Source organism: Mus caroli, chromosome 11 (genome assembly GCF_900094665.2).
Source record: "Mus caroli chromosome 11, CAROLI_EIJ_v1.1, whole genome shotgun sequence".
In the NCBI taxonomy this organism is placed as follows: Eukaryota; Metazoa; Chordata; class Mammalia; order Rodentia; family Muridae; genus Mus; species Mus caroli.
The window spans coordinates 89,812,743-89,827,319 of NC_034580.1; the positions used below are offsets into that span (position 1 = coordinate 89,812,743).

A 14,577-nucleotide genomic window follows, 5' to 3' on the forward strand; every position below is an offset into this window, starting at 1 on the left:
ACCTGCCTCTGCCTCCCAAGTGCTGGGATTAAAGGCGTGCACCACCACGCCCAGCACACACATCATTTTTAGCACCACTTACTTATTAAGTGGCCTACCAGAGCAGTGTAGTTCCAAGCTGTTTTGTCAAAATTTAGAGTACAGATAAAAGAAACCTTAAAGTAAGAACAGGAATTTGTAAAGCAGTATTTTAAAGAGGGAGCTAGAGTATATCTTTTCTTTGCTTTGATTGTTGTTTTGTTCTTTGAGAGGTCTTATTCCAGACTGGCTCCAAACTTGCAATCCTTCCACCTCAGTCCCAGACTGCTGGGATTAGAGTTATGTGCTGTTACACCCAGCCTGAGTGCCAATGTTGTTCGTCAGAGCCCTACTCTTGTAGTCTAGCCACTTGAAAGATGAAGACAAGAGGCGTTCTTGAGACCAAGAGTTCAGGGCTAGTCAGAACAGCAGAGTAACTCCTTGATTCTTAATAACAAGAAAGGGGATAAGACTTAAATAACAGCACTGGGACTTATTGGCTATTTGTCTAACATGGGAATGCTCTAACAAGAGTCTTAGCTTCTTGTTCAAGAAGGTCTAGCACTGTATCTAAGCAAGGTTTGACTTAGCAGGCTTTCTCATGAAAGGTCAGAGCAACTTACTTGCTTAAGTGAGCTAATAGGACTTAAGTTGGTTCACTCTATTATATTTCATGAGTTTCTTAGAACACCTATCTAATAATATGTTTGTTTATTTGTTTATTTAGGGCCTCGCGAGAAAATCCAGCTATGCAAGAAAAAAAAAGGTCAAGCATCTGGCAATTGTGAGTAGAGTAAGGGCCGGAGTCAGAGGTGATACTTGGAGACAAGAACATTATACTGACTTTGCCCAGTGGGGAGGAAATAGCTAAACTGAAATTCTTCTCTTTAATATACAGCATGCCAACTCGGTAAGGCTGTGCTTCAGGACCCAAAGTAGGCTATCGTAAGCTGCACTGTGTTGGTTATGCAGTTGGTGGACTCTTCTGCTGGTGTACATAAAGCCATGGGGAAATGGTTCTAAAACTGACAGTCACAGGAATCCTCATCAAAGAGATGATGAAAACTGTAGTATTTGTACTGTTTGGTTAGTCGTCTTGTGTGTGTTAAACTTGATTTTGTTTGTACCAGAAGTACTGTGTGTTTATTGAAGTTAAATCTTATCCTTTTAAGATTAATCTGTTTACTGGAAGCATAAATGTTTTAAAACTGTGGTCATGAAAATAGTTCCTTAAGTTGAACTTAGAAAATTCATGCTATGAGTTAACTTGGTGATGTGTGTTCTCAGTGTAGCAGACCTTTGTATGCACTGCACACTAAGCTTTGGCTGTTATCACGGTCATCCCCCTGCTGCTCACTGACCACTGTGACTTTGTCCCACATAGGACCTAGCTAGCCAAGGAGCCTTTGAATTGTACTTGTTTGTAGGAGCTTTCAGTACGCAAGAGCATCTCTTTCATTATGGAACTTGCTTATATCTAGCATTCTAAGCAGTAGCTATTCCCCCGAGTGTCCAAGTTTGATTGTGACTGACTGCTAAGGCTGTAGTATAACCATAAAGCTGGTTTTGCTAATGTCTAACTCACTGCCTTGTAAAGTTTTGAAATTTTCTTGATTATAAAAATTTATGGGAAATTGGGGCTTGGTTTCACAATGCATGTAATAGACATATCTGTGGGTTTGTTTGCCTCTTTTATTTTGTTAGTTTCAGCCGACTTTTTAGCTCTTCAAGTAATGCAGCAAAGAAGCCTGAACCCCCTGTTAACCTGAAGTACAATGCCCCCACCTCTCACGTGACTCCCTCCGTGAAGAAAAGGAGCAGCACTTTATCTCAGCTCCCTGGGGATAAGTCCAAGGCATTTGATTTCCTTAGTGAGGAGTAAGTATGCTGAACAAGTGCACAGAGTGCTAGAACCTGTCACCCTTACTAACTCCTCAGGAACTTGTAAGAGACTGTAGCCAGGCATAGTAGCTTATGTTAATCCTGTACTCAGTGCTGAGACTGGAGAATTATCACTAGTTCCTTGCCAGCCTTGTCTGTATAGACAGTTCAAGGCTAGCATCAGCTGTACACATAAACTGTCTTCAGAACAAAGGGGACCATTTTGTGTGTTGGTTATGGATAGAAATGGGAAGAAGAAAAAAGAAGGATGGCTTTCTGTAGTACAGATGGATGCTTTTAAGTAAATTGCCTGTAGAGCTTAGCAATGTAATTTTAAACCTATGAAAGCTGAGGCAGGAGGATTGTAATTTTTAGGTCATCCTGGGCCACAGAGTGAGACTCTGCCCCAAAATGTGTGAGTGAATGAATGAATGAATGAATGAATAACTTGTAGCCAGTGTTTCTTATGAAAATTGCACTTAAGGACTAGTGAGCTGGCTCAGCAGGTAAAGGTGCTGCCATCCTTGATAAACTGAGCTCCATTCTTTGGACGTATATATTGGAAGGAGAGCGCACGCTTCTGGCCTCTGACGGCACTAGGCATGCACATGGTATACAGACATCCATGCAGGCAAACCACTCGGAACACATAAAACTAAAAGAATTAAAACTAAGTCATCTTCAACAACGGCATTAGAAAATTCTCAGTATTTGTTAAGAAAAGGAAGATCCAAATTACTTCAGAAATGTATGCTTTTAAATATAACATTTAAATAAACTTCCTAAGTTTGATGACTAATAACTCAGAGTAATATAACATGCTGCTTATTCCCAGTTGAAGGCTGGTTTCACAAACATGGAAAAATCAGCTTTGGTATAATTGTGTGTGTGTGTGTGTGTGTGTGTGTTTTGTATGTGTTTTGTGTACAAGGCTCTAGGGTATAGTCGAGGATGACTCAAATGCTGGGATTAGAGGTTTTGTTGCATTCTCTTAATTAAAACAGCAAATGTCTCCTTTTAGAACTGAGGCTAGTTTAGCCTCCCGCAGAGAGCAAAAGAGAGAGCAGTATCGACAGGTGAAGGCTCACGTTCAGAAGGAAGATGGCCGAGTGCAAGCTTTCGGCTGGAGTCTGCCTCAGAAGTACAAACAGGTACTTGGAAATGTGACCAGCATGTCTAGCAGGAAGTGCAGGTTGAGAAGAGTGTGCTTAGAAGATGTGAACTGGAAACAATATCCTAAATTTCTCATCTCAGCTTGCTTAGATTTGGTGTGTTTAGGCAAATGTGGAGGATGTAGGCTTTTGGGGCTGTTTTTTAGAGCCCTAGAATGTAAATAAACATTCTAACTCCGAAAAGACTAAGCACTTTTGTGTACAAACATGTAGTGGTGTGCACATATATGATTGTGAATTTCTACCTCCTGCCGAGCTTTTGTACTTACTATATGCAATTGCTGCTTGAGTTTTTGCTTAGTTTTCAAGTGAGAATGACAGAATTGAGCTTGAAGTTGATTTTAGGAACAAGTGTGTAACTGCCATGTGTGCTTGTGTCTCAGTGGTTCTGTAATTTCAGTGCTAACTGGGCTTACTGATGTGTCCCTATTAGGTAGCCAATGGTCAAGGGGAAAATAAGATGAAAAATTTACCTGTGCCTGTCTATCTCAGACCACTAGATGAAAAAGATGCGTCTATGAAGGTAAGCTAACTGTAACATTGAAGGAGAGACTTTCAAACTCCAGTTAGATTTCCCACCCCTAAAAAACTATTTAAACACTGCTTTTGTAGTGAAATGATTGCTCATTTTAAAACTTGGTTATTTTTGTATTTTGAGACAGAATCGCTATACACTCCAGGCTGGCCTTGAACTCTATTTTTTTCTTCCCTGTTCTAGTCTTGAACCCTTTCACTTTGCCTCGTTCTCCTAAGTGCATGTGCTACCACATCTCATGATCAGTACTAGAGTATACTGAAATACCTGTGGTTCTACCTATAGTTATCTTTTAAAAGGTGAAATTGTTCTTACTATTTGTAGAAGAAAAAAAGTGACATAATAATTTTCTCCCTGCCCTCTGCCTCTGAGAAGCTGTGGTGTGCTGTAGGAGTCAATTTATCTGGTGGCAAGACAAGAGATGGCGGGTCTGTTGTTGGAGCGAGTGTATTTTACAAGGATATTGCTGGTTTGGACACCGAAGGCAGTAAACAGCGGAGTGCGTCTCAGAGTAGTTTAGACAAGTTGGATCAAGAACTCAAGGTAAGTACGCACTGACACCTGACATCCTGATGAATGAGTGTAAGACTTCAGCTCTTTAATGCAAAACTTGTTTGAGGCAACCTATCGTGGGGATTGCTGTGCACTTATTTTCCCCCAGATGTCCCTTTAACATTCATTACATTGAGGTATTATTTACATAGATTCAAGTGACTACAATTCCATTGTGCCAAATGTATATAACCACTACTACAAAGAAGACATAGACTATTTTTTAATTGCTAACCTGCTTTAATTACTAAGTTTTAATCCAGAAATATGTATAAACAATTATATTTTGACCCTTCCAAATAATCTTGAAATAATATTGTGTTTTAGTATAAGAACACAGTCTTAAGAATATCTGCACATTCATATAATTTTAAACATTTTCCTCTGCCCACTCAGGAACAGCAGAAAGAATTAAAAAATCAAGAAGAGTTGTCCAGTCAAGTCTGGATCTGTACCAGCACCCACTCAACTACAAAGGTTATCATCATTGATGCTGTTCAGCCTGGCAACATTCTAGACAGTTTCACTGTTTGCAATTCTCATGTTCTGTGCATTGCCAGTGTCCCAGGTAAAGCAAGACTCTTGTCTCCTCCCTCCCTGTGTTCCCTGCACCTCCTTTTGGGTAGAGATGGGTGTGGAGTTGTGGAAATTGATAATAAGAGTTGTGTTCCTGTGTTTGTGGTTACAGACTTTACATTCTAGTAAGCGATGATCTAAAATAGACTAGAAGCCATTGAATAACTATGTTTTTTAGCTATTTAAAAATTGTGTGAAGAGTATTTAAAAAATGGCACTATGATTCCGGGTGGTAGTGGCACACACCTTTATTCCCAGCACTTGGGAGGTAGAGGCAGGTTGTCTGAGTTCAAAGCCCTGTAGTTCAGGGCTACATAGAGAAGCCCTGTCTCGAAAACAAATGGCAATATGTAGGGAGAGCTGGTTGATAGAGGAGGAGGAAGGCCAGCTGAAGTCCTGGAATCAACATGTAAAATTAAAACGGTAGTTCAGAAATATTAGTCAGCCATAAAAGAAATGACACTTTCCCCCTCCCCCTCACCCCTGTTATTTAATTGTGCTTGAAATACTTTTTTTTTCCCTTGAGACAAAGTTAGCCTGAACCACATAGTGGATTGTGTCTCCAAAAGAAAACAAAAAGGCTAAGCTGACAACTTTGATATCATTAAAAAAAAAAAAAAAAAAAAAAAAAAAGTACTTTAAAGCTGGGTGATGGTGACACATTTTTTTTTTTTTTTTTGGTTTTTACGAGACAGGGTTTCTCTGTATAGCCCTGGCTGTCCTGGAGCTCACTTTGTAGACCAGGCTGGCCTCGAACTCAGAAATCCGCCTGCCTCTGCCTCCCGAGTGCTGGGATTAAAGGCGTGCGCCACCACGCCCGGCTGATGGTGACACATTTAATCCAGTACTTGGAAGAAAGGGGCAGATGAATCTCCAAGGCCAGACTGGGCTATACATCTTTCAGGCCAGGGCTACATAAAGAAACTCTCTCAAAAAAAAATAAACAAACAAAAAAATAAATAAAGTAATATATTTTAAAGTGATAAAAATAAAAATGGCTTTCCATTGTAAATGCTTAAATATTTTATATGTCTTACTAATATTTTAAGCCATTGCATGTCTTTTAATGATAGCATATAGAAGCCTATCTTGGCAATAATAATAGTAGTAGTCATAATAAGTTAAAAACTACTTGTTTTCTTTTGTCCTTTTGTTCTTTTCTGCTTGTTTTGTTTGTTTTTTGAGACAGGGTTTCTCTGTGTAGCCTGGCTGTTTGTTTTGAAACTCACTAGGTAGACCATGTTGGCCTTGAACTCACATAGATCTGCCTGTTTCTACCTCCTAAGTACTAGGATTAAAGGTGTGTGCCTCCACCATCCAGCTAAAAATGATTTTTAATGTATTTTTATTTTCTGTGTATGAGTTTTGCCTGTATGTATATTATGTGCGTGTCAGCTGTCTGTGGAGGCATCAAATGCCCTGGCACTAGGATGACAGATAGTCGTGAGCTGCCGAATTGAACCATGGTCCTCTCTGCAAGTGCTTCCATTAACCCATCTCTCTAGTACCCTACCCCCTCCATTTTTTTTTTTTTTCTGAGACAGGGTTTCTCTGTGTAGCCCTGGCTGTCCTGGAACTCACTCTGTAGACCAGGCTGGCCTCGAGCTCAGAAATCCACCTGCCTCTGCCTCCCGAGTGCTGGGATTAAAGGCGTGCGCCACAATACCCAGTCTCACCTCCAAATTTTTAAAGAAGAAAAGTTTTATTACATTTTAATTATTTTGTGTGATAACAGAAATGGCATCATACCACAATGCCCGTTTTGAAGATCAAAAAATAACTCTCAGGAGTTGGTTCTCTCCTTCCATGTCGGTACTGGGGATCAAATTCAAGGTCATCAATCAATCAGGCTTGACAGCAGGCACCTCTATCTGTTGAACCACCACCCTCTTCCCTCTTTCCTGACTTGATATTAGATATTACTTGTTTTTAACTTCACAGAGCAAAGGTGTCCTGTTGTTTTTCTCAGAATGTACTTTGTTCAATTTCTAATTAGTACGAAAAATTTCTTGAGAGGTCTATGTAGGTAGGATCCAAGACAGGATTTCCAGGTCTTTGTTGAACACAGTGACCTAAGAACTTGCTCTTGTCAAGGGGTAATGCCAGAACTATAATTGGCTCTCCTTAGGTATATCCATCTTGATCTTATTTGGGTCTGAGTAAATACTGTTAGAACTTGAGCTGTTAATATATTAGATCCTTTTAGATTTAACCTATTTCTACTTTGGAAAAAAAGTTATCCAGTGTTATCTTGACATTCAAATTTAATAAGATATTTCTCATTATAATTTTAATCTTTGTCCAAATATGAAAACTACCCAGTGAACTTGGGGGTGTCAGTAGAAAACTAGAAGGCATATGAATTACTGTTCCATTTAAGTATTCAAGTAGAAGGTCAGGTATGGTGGCATATGCCTGTCATCCCAGCGGTTATGAAGCAGACAGAGGCAGCTAGATTAACAGTTGAAGGCCAGCCTGACCCTATAGAGCAGAATTCTGTCTCAATCCCTTCCCCAAAAAAGGATTTAAAAATCTGATGAAAGTATAAGTTAATAGGTATAGTTAATAAAGTTAACTTGAATCAGTCTGTTTTGTGTTTGGAGGGAGTCAAGTCAGGATATTAACATTGAATATGATGCATGACTTACATTAATTTTTTTGGCCCCATTTGTTAACTGGTTGTTTTATATATTAGTTAGTTGACCACTGATCATTTTTTTTTTCTTTACTTACTGTATAAATAGTTGTTAATTCCTGAAATGGGACCCTTTTCTGTCTTTAAACTTTGTAGCTTTTTTAATTATGTATATGTGCAGTGTATGAAGAGGCTGCATATGCCATGGCACATGGATGGAAGTCAGAGAACTTTGTGAAGTTGATTCTCTCCTTCCACCTTAAACAAGCTGCAGGGATCAGACTTGGGGCATTGGGCTTGGGCAGCAGGTGCTTTGCCAGCTGAGCATCTCACTGTCATTTTTTCTGTTTTGTGGTATTATGGCTTAGCCAGAAGTGATGGACACCGGATTTTGGGAGGTCAGCCTTGATTACATACAGTTCAAGGCCAAAGGACCAAGTGAGATATTGTCTCCAAAAACCACACACCCATGCTGTTGTCTAACGTTAATGGATCCATATTATAAATACCTTTACAATGTTCTAAATAATTGCTTATTGTGTGTGGAAGTTCACACATGCCACAATTCATGTACAGAAACCAAAGGAAAACTGGGAGTTGGTTTTATGTTCCCACTGAGGGTTATAAGAACCAAACTCAAGTTATCAGGTTTGTATAGTAAATATTTTACCTCCTGAGCCATGTTGCATGCCATGTCTCTTACAAAACAAAACAAACAAAATAAATAGAGGTATTACCTTTAACATGTTTTTCATTAGAATATGAACTAATAGAAATATTATTTTACCTCTAAATTAATTTTTTGTTTTATCAAGATTACTTTAAGTTAATTTTACACTGTCTTGGTTTTTTTTGTTTTTGTGTTTTTGTTTTGGAGATAGGGTTTCTCTGTGCAGCCCTGGCTGTCCTGGAACTCACTTTGTAGACCAGGCTGGCCTCGAACTCAGAAATCCGCCTGCCTCTGCCTCCAGAGTGCTGGGATTAAAGGGGTGCGCCTCCACAACCCAGCTAACACTGCCTTCTTGATGGTATATTCTAGAGCTGTGCGGCTCACCTGTATATTCTTACTTCAAACCTAGAGTAGCTTTAATAGAAAGAAGCTGCTGCTTGTTTACTGGGTATTCCAACAAAGTTGTTTTGTTTTGTTTTGTTTTCAGGAGCTCGGGAAACAGACTACCCTGCAGGAGAAGAACTTTCTGAATCTGGTCAGGTAGACAAAGCGTCATTGTGTGGAAGCATGACCAGTAACAGCTCTGCAGAGATGGATAGCTTGCTGGGAGGCATCACAGTGGTTGGGTGCTCCACAGAAGGACTGACAGGAGCTGCTACTTCCCCAAGTACCAACGGTGCTTCTCCTGTGATTGAAAAGCCACCAGGTACACCTTTGGAGAATCTAAGGCTCTTTTGAGAGTGCCACATTACAGACTTGTCAGTCTTAAAGTAGCCAAGGTGAAAGAGTTGGAAGAAGATGCTGTAGTGCCATGTTAGAGAAAGAACTGTCCATGTCATTTTGCAATGCCCAGGAGGAGTCAGTGGAGTGGAGTTCCAGAGCAGGGGTAGTGTAGTAAAAGGATGGAGTAGAAAGACTCTTTCAGCATAGAGTGGTGTCTGTTTTTACAGAAATGGAAACTGAAAATAGCGAAGTTGATGAAAATATTCCAACAGCAGAAGAAGCAACTGAAGCCACAGAGGGCAATGCAGGGTCCACTGAAGACACTGTGGACATCTCCCAGCCTGGGGTGTACACAGAGCATGTGTTTACAGATCCACTGGGAGTTCAGATCCCAGAAGACCTCTCCCCAGTGTTTCAGTCAAGGTATGCATCCGAAATCAGTAACTTGAGGGAGTCTGCACAAATAAAAGGAATCAGAATCATGTCACACAGCCAGAACACCCACTAATTGACATCCTTAGCGGGAGCCGAAAGATGTTTTATTCTCTCCTATTTATTCTTTCTTGAATAAATTCTTTCTCTTCATCCATTTCTTAACTCTACTTTCTAACTTTTAAAAAATGGAACAAGTATATACCCTTGTACGTACAGATGCGAGTGTACGCCGTGGTCACTTTCCCTTCTGGATTGCAGTCTCCGTTGTGGTGCTCTACCTTGCATGCTGTCGGCGATTCTGCTTATTCTCTCTGTGCTTACCCCCACTCCAGTTACCAGAGTTGGCCACTGTTTACATTTGTTCTTGTTTGATTTTTTTCCAAAATGGACTTGTTTAGTTCTCATGCATGTTTTGTTGGTGAGGCCTCTACTTTAAAGGACTGTTTAATCCAGAGCCATCTAGTTTGTTTTTTCTATCCCCTTAGATACAGCTCTTGGTAAACTGGTTTCTTTCCAAGTTTGTTTTTCTTAGTATATAGAGCAACCAAGAATTTATTAGCATTTAAGTCATGTTTTGAATTTGATAACCCAGTTTTATATCATCCACCTACTATGCCCTGACAATCTGAAAGAAGAGGTTTATGATGGAATATAAACATATTTTACTGTAATTTATTTTATAAAATTAATTATATATTAAAAAATAAATAGCACCTCCTCTGGGAGTGAGTGGTTTTAAAACAGAGTATTTCTCCCTTCTTTGTCCTACCTACGCCAGAAAAAAAACTATTATAAACTTTAAAATAGTAACAGGGCCATAAATTTTTCTGTCTTGTTTTAGCTTTTGTTTTTCTTCTTTTTGGCAGCCATTATTAAAGTTTTAAATGTTAACTGATGAAGTTTATTACTATATATTATTCCCCTTTCTCCATTTTGCACTTCCTAGTTTGTTAGTATTTCTGGTACAGTTACTGAACTACGTATGTGTGAGCATTTAATACTGACGTTTCTGTGTGAGCATTCAATGCTAACTTTTCTGCAATCTTGGTGTTCGTTCATTGTAGTAAGGTTAAATGTAGAACTGCTCACTTCTTGAACAAGCTGAATATACTTAGTGTGGGTTTTTTCCCTTGTGCCTCATTTTCTCAGTAATGACTCAGATGTGTACAAAGATCAAATATCAGTATTGCCAAGTGAACAAGACCTTGCGAGAGAAGAAGCTCAGAAAATGAGTAGTCTTTTACCAACTATGTGGCTTGGGGCTCAGAATGGCTGGTAAGTACCAGTGTTCTAACGTGACATAGCCTTAGTCTTTATTTCTATAGAAAATGAGCCAGGCATGATAATGCAGGCCTATAATCTCAGCATGTGGGAGGTTGAGGCAGGAGGATTGCAAGTTGAAGGTCAGCTTGGGCCACAGAACCTTCCATGTTAGCCTTGGCTATGTGTGACACCTTCACAAAAACAAAAACTCTAAGTAAGAGATAAATGAAAGGTAGTAAACATGAATATAAACAAAAAGTGTAGTTAATACAAAAACTTTTATACCCACACAAAACTAGACTTTCATTAGTTTTAAATGGTAAACCTTTTCTTTGTCATAGCATGTTCTCTTTATGTAATATTCATAGGAAGAAAGGTAAATAGGATTTTAAAATCTGAGTCAGACATGGTAGTGCATGCCTATAATCTCAGCACACAGTGAGACAGATACCCTGGCTTAAAACAAAACCCTGTCTCAAAGAAAAAAGTGTGTGTGTGTGTTTTCTATAGCATCTGACTTAGCCTGCAGGCCACAGTCAGCCACTGATGTGAATCACTCTGACAGTCAATAGTTCTATGTAATAGAGATGTAAGATTATTCATGAAATGGGTTTTGTGCAGATAAGGCATGGGGCAACCCAGAGTTAGCTGGTGTCATTGGCTAATCCTTACTATTAATAGAGGTTGTAGTTTTTGGGTAATCATGCGCTTCTGTTTATGTTGATAGCCTGTTTTTCTGTCTTAGGCACTCATTTTCTCTCCTCCATTCTCCCCTCATCTCTGTCTTTCTGTCTCCCTCCCTCTTCCCATCCTTCCTCTTTCTCTTTTCATACAAAAGTAGTAAGCCATTTTCCTAAAAATTGAATGTTATTCTGCTTTTATCTTGGGGTGCCTGTATTTCTTAACTAGAAACACTAATGATTCTGTGCCTTAACATTCTTGACTTCACTTTGCAGTTTGTATGTCCACTCATCTGTAGCCCAGTGGAGGAAATGTCTCCATTCCATTAAGCTCAAAGACTCAATTCTCAGTATTGTGTAAGTTTTGTTTTTTAAATTATTCCTTTTAAAGTTTGTTTGTTTGTTTAAAGGCATTTGATGACATTACAGATGGTTGTGAGCCACCATGTGGTTGCTGGAAATTGAACTCATGACCTCTAGAAGAGCAACCAGTTCAGGAATACATTGATTGGAACATTGGCTTGCTAGTTCCTTTTCCATAGGTTGACAGGCAAAATTCCAACAGTTTGTTCCTAAATCTACAGGTATAGCAGTAAATCATTAATCCACTCTGAGCTCCCGACAGGTTTTGCATGCTCTCCACCACCACCCCCCCACCTCACCCAAGAGCTTTGGACACACACAAACACACAACCTTTATATTTTTGATATGCCTTGATTAATGCAATGGTTAGGCACTTCCAAACCTCCCCGTGGCTAACACACACTCCCCTCCAGTATTCTTGAATTAATACTTGCTAAATCTATATTTTATCTCTGCTACCCCAGACTCAATCTGGGGAGTGACCACTGGGACCACTTTCCCATATTCTTACATGTCAGTGGGCTTTTAATTTTGATCTGTCTGCTTCCCTGTCATGGTGAATCCGTCCCTCTCATGGAGGAATCCCTTCTCCTCTCCCCTGTTTCTTGCCTGAGAATCCTAGAAGTCCTGCCTCTCACCCTGCCTAGCCATTGCCCATTGGCAACTTTTATTTCCCAATCAGAGCCAACTTGGAGCAGGCCTATGTGCAGGACATTGTAAACAGGTTTTTTGGGGTAACACAATTAGCATGAAAACACAAGCCACTACATACAGAACTAACTGTTCCAGTCAAGATGTGTGTCTGGCCTGGAGAGTTACATTAAGGTGTGATGAAAGGAGACGCCCTGGGCTAGAAAGCAACATCCTGAGATAACCACACATGCTGTGCATTAGTTTCTGTGACTGCTCCCATAACAAGATGCTCAGAGTGAGCAGCCACATGTTCAAGTATTAGGTTAGTCCCTCATCACAAACTGGCTTTTGAGAGGGCTGCACCAGCTCAGTAACACATGGTCCATCCTGTACTCCTGAGTGGAGGTTCTGAAATCCTTTTCCCTATTTGCAGACACGTGAAAGGAATTGTACTAGTGGCCCTGGCTGATGGCACCCTTGCAATCTTCCACAGAGGAGTTGGTAAGTTCTTATAATGTCATACACCAAAATGTTGCTTTGCAGAGCATTTTGCAGAGTAGATTGGCTTACTGCATTTGAAAGAAATGATACATAAAAAGAGAATGAAGTTTTTTTTTAATTTTTAATATTTTTTATTACATATTTTCCTCAATTACATTTCCAATGCTATCCCAAAAGTCCCCCATAGCGCCCCCCACTTCCCTACCCACCCATTCCCAGAGAATGAAGTTTTAAGTGAAATATTTGATATATATTAGTAAATATATGGATGGCTTTGTGAAGATTTATATTAGGTATTTCTGATGGACAAGTGTGTTTATTACAATGAACAATGTAGAGTTTAGCATTTTCTCTGCCCGTATTTTATATATACGTTATCTCTGTATGTATGCTTATGATGTATGTACATAGGTGTCCTGTAAGTGAATATGGGCATGCATTTGCTATGGGATGTGTGTGTTGTGACAGAACAGCTTTGTGTTAGTTGTTGCCTCCTTACGTTGTTCTAGATAGGGTCTTTCGTTATTTACTAATGTGTATACCAGGCTAGCTGGCCTCCAAGTTTCCAGAAATTCTCCTGTTTCTGTCTCCTAGGAGAACTGGGATAACAGATGCAAGCTACTATCCCCTGTTTTACATAGATTCTGGGAGTCTAAGCTCTGTTCTTTATCCTTGCCCAACAAGCACTTTATCTATTGAGCTATCTCTCCAGCTCTCTGTTGCCCTTATGTAGTATAATACAGCAACTTCTTCATATGTTTAATTAGAAGACATTTGGCAAGGATAATTTTTTTATCCCTTTTTTATTTGTTTTGAGGCAGGGTTATTCTGTGTAGCTCTGGCTGTCCTGGAACTCACTCTGTAGAATATGCTGGCCTCAGATTCACAGAAGTCCACTTGCCTCTGCCTCTCAAGTGCTGGGGTTAAATGTCTGCACTACCATGCTCAGCATATTTGTTTGATTTTAAAGATTTGTAGCCCTGGCTAGCCTGGAACTTGTTGTGTAGACCAGGCTGGCCTTAAATTCACAGAGATTCACTTGTTTCTGCCTCCTGAGTGGAGACATTAAAAGTACATGCTATCACACACAGCCTTATCCCTTTTTTAAAAATTTATTTATTTTTATTTATAAGCACTGATTGATATTCTGCCTGCATGCATGTCTGTGTAAGAGTGTTGGATTCCCCTAGAACTGGAGTTACAGACAGTTGTGTGAGCTGCTATATGGGTGCTAGAAATATAACCCAGGTCCTCTGGAAGAGCAGCCAGTGCTCTTAACCTCTGGGCCATCTCTCCAGCCCTGCCCTAATTTTCTAAAAATTAAAAATAATTTCTGTCTATTTCATTTAAGAAAAATTTTGTTTTGTTTGAGAAAGAATCTCATTCTATAGCCCATATTAGCCTAGAGTTAACATTCTTTTTATCTTAACCTCCCAGGACTGAAAAGGGGGGTGTGGGTGAGGAATAAAATCTGGAGTGTAAGCAGGACGTGGTGGCGCACGCCTTTTATCCCAGCACCCAGGAGGCAGAAGCAGGCGGATTTAAGGCCAGCCTGGTCTACAAAGTGAGTTCCAGGACAGCCAGGGCTATTCAGAGAAACCCTGTCTCGAAAAAAAAACAGAAAAAAAAAAAAAGAAAGAAAAGAAAATCTGGAGTGTAAAATAAATAGATGATTGATTGATTGATTGGTAGGTAGGTAGGTAGGTAGGTAGGAAGAAAGAAAGAAAGAAAGAAAGAAAGAAAGAAAGAAAGAAAGAAAGAAAGGAAACAAAAGAAAGAAAGGAAACAAAAGAAAGAAGTAAATAAATATGTGCCACCAAGCCTGGCTTCAAAACATTATTTTTAGATTTATTTACTTTTTTAAAAAAAAAATCTAGCCGGGCGTGGTGGCGCACGCCTTTAATCCCAGCACTCGGGAGGCAGAGGCAGGCGGATTTCT

At 39.7% G+C, this 14,577-nt stretch overlaps 1 protein-coding gene across 14 annotated transcripts in view; it reads left to right on the forward strand.

Annotated features, from left to right (window-relative positions):
- Nucleotides 1-14,577, forward strand: part of Spag9 (sperm associated antigen 9) — a 129,084-nt gene that overhangs the window by 93,822 nt on the left and 20,685 nt on the right. For all 14 annotated transcript variants that reach the window (XM_029483614.1, XM_029483616.1, XM_029483615.1 and 11 more), the window contains 11 exons: nucleotides 746-802; nucleotides 1,723-1,896; nucleotides 2,921-3,050; nucleotides 3,505-3,594; nucleotides 3,982-4,149; nucleotides 4,555-4,726; nucleotides 8,527-8,745; nucleotides 8,990-9,185; nucleotides 10,347-10,472; nucleotides 11,417-11,497; nucleotides 12,571-12,638. In XM_029483614.1, coding sequence (XP_029339474.1) covers nucleotides 746-802; nucleotides 1,723-1,896; nucleotides 2,921-3,050; nucleotides 3,505-3,594; nucleotides 3,982-4,149; nucleotides 4,555-4,726; nucleotides 8,527-8,745; nucleotides 8,990-9,185; nucleotides 10,347-10,472; nucleotides 11,417-11,497; nucleotides 12,571-12,638 — 1,481 coding nt within the window. The remainder of the gene's footprint in view (nucleotides 1-745; nucleotides 803-1,722; nucleotides 1,897-2,920; nucleotides 3,051-3,504; nucleotides 3,595-3,981; nucleotides 4,150-4,554; nucleotides 4,727-8,526; nucleotides 8,746-8,989; nucleotides 9,186-10,346; nucleotides 10,473-11,416; nucleotides 11,498-12,570; nucleotides 12,639-14,577) is intronic.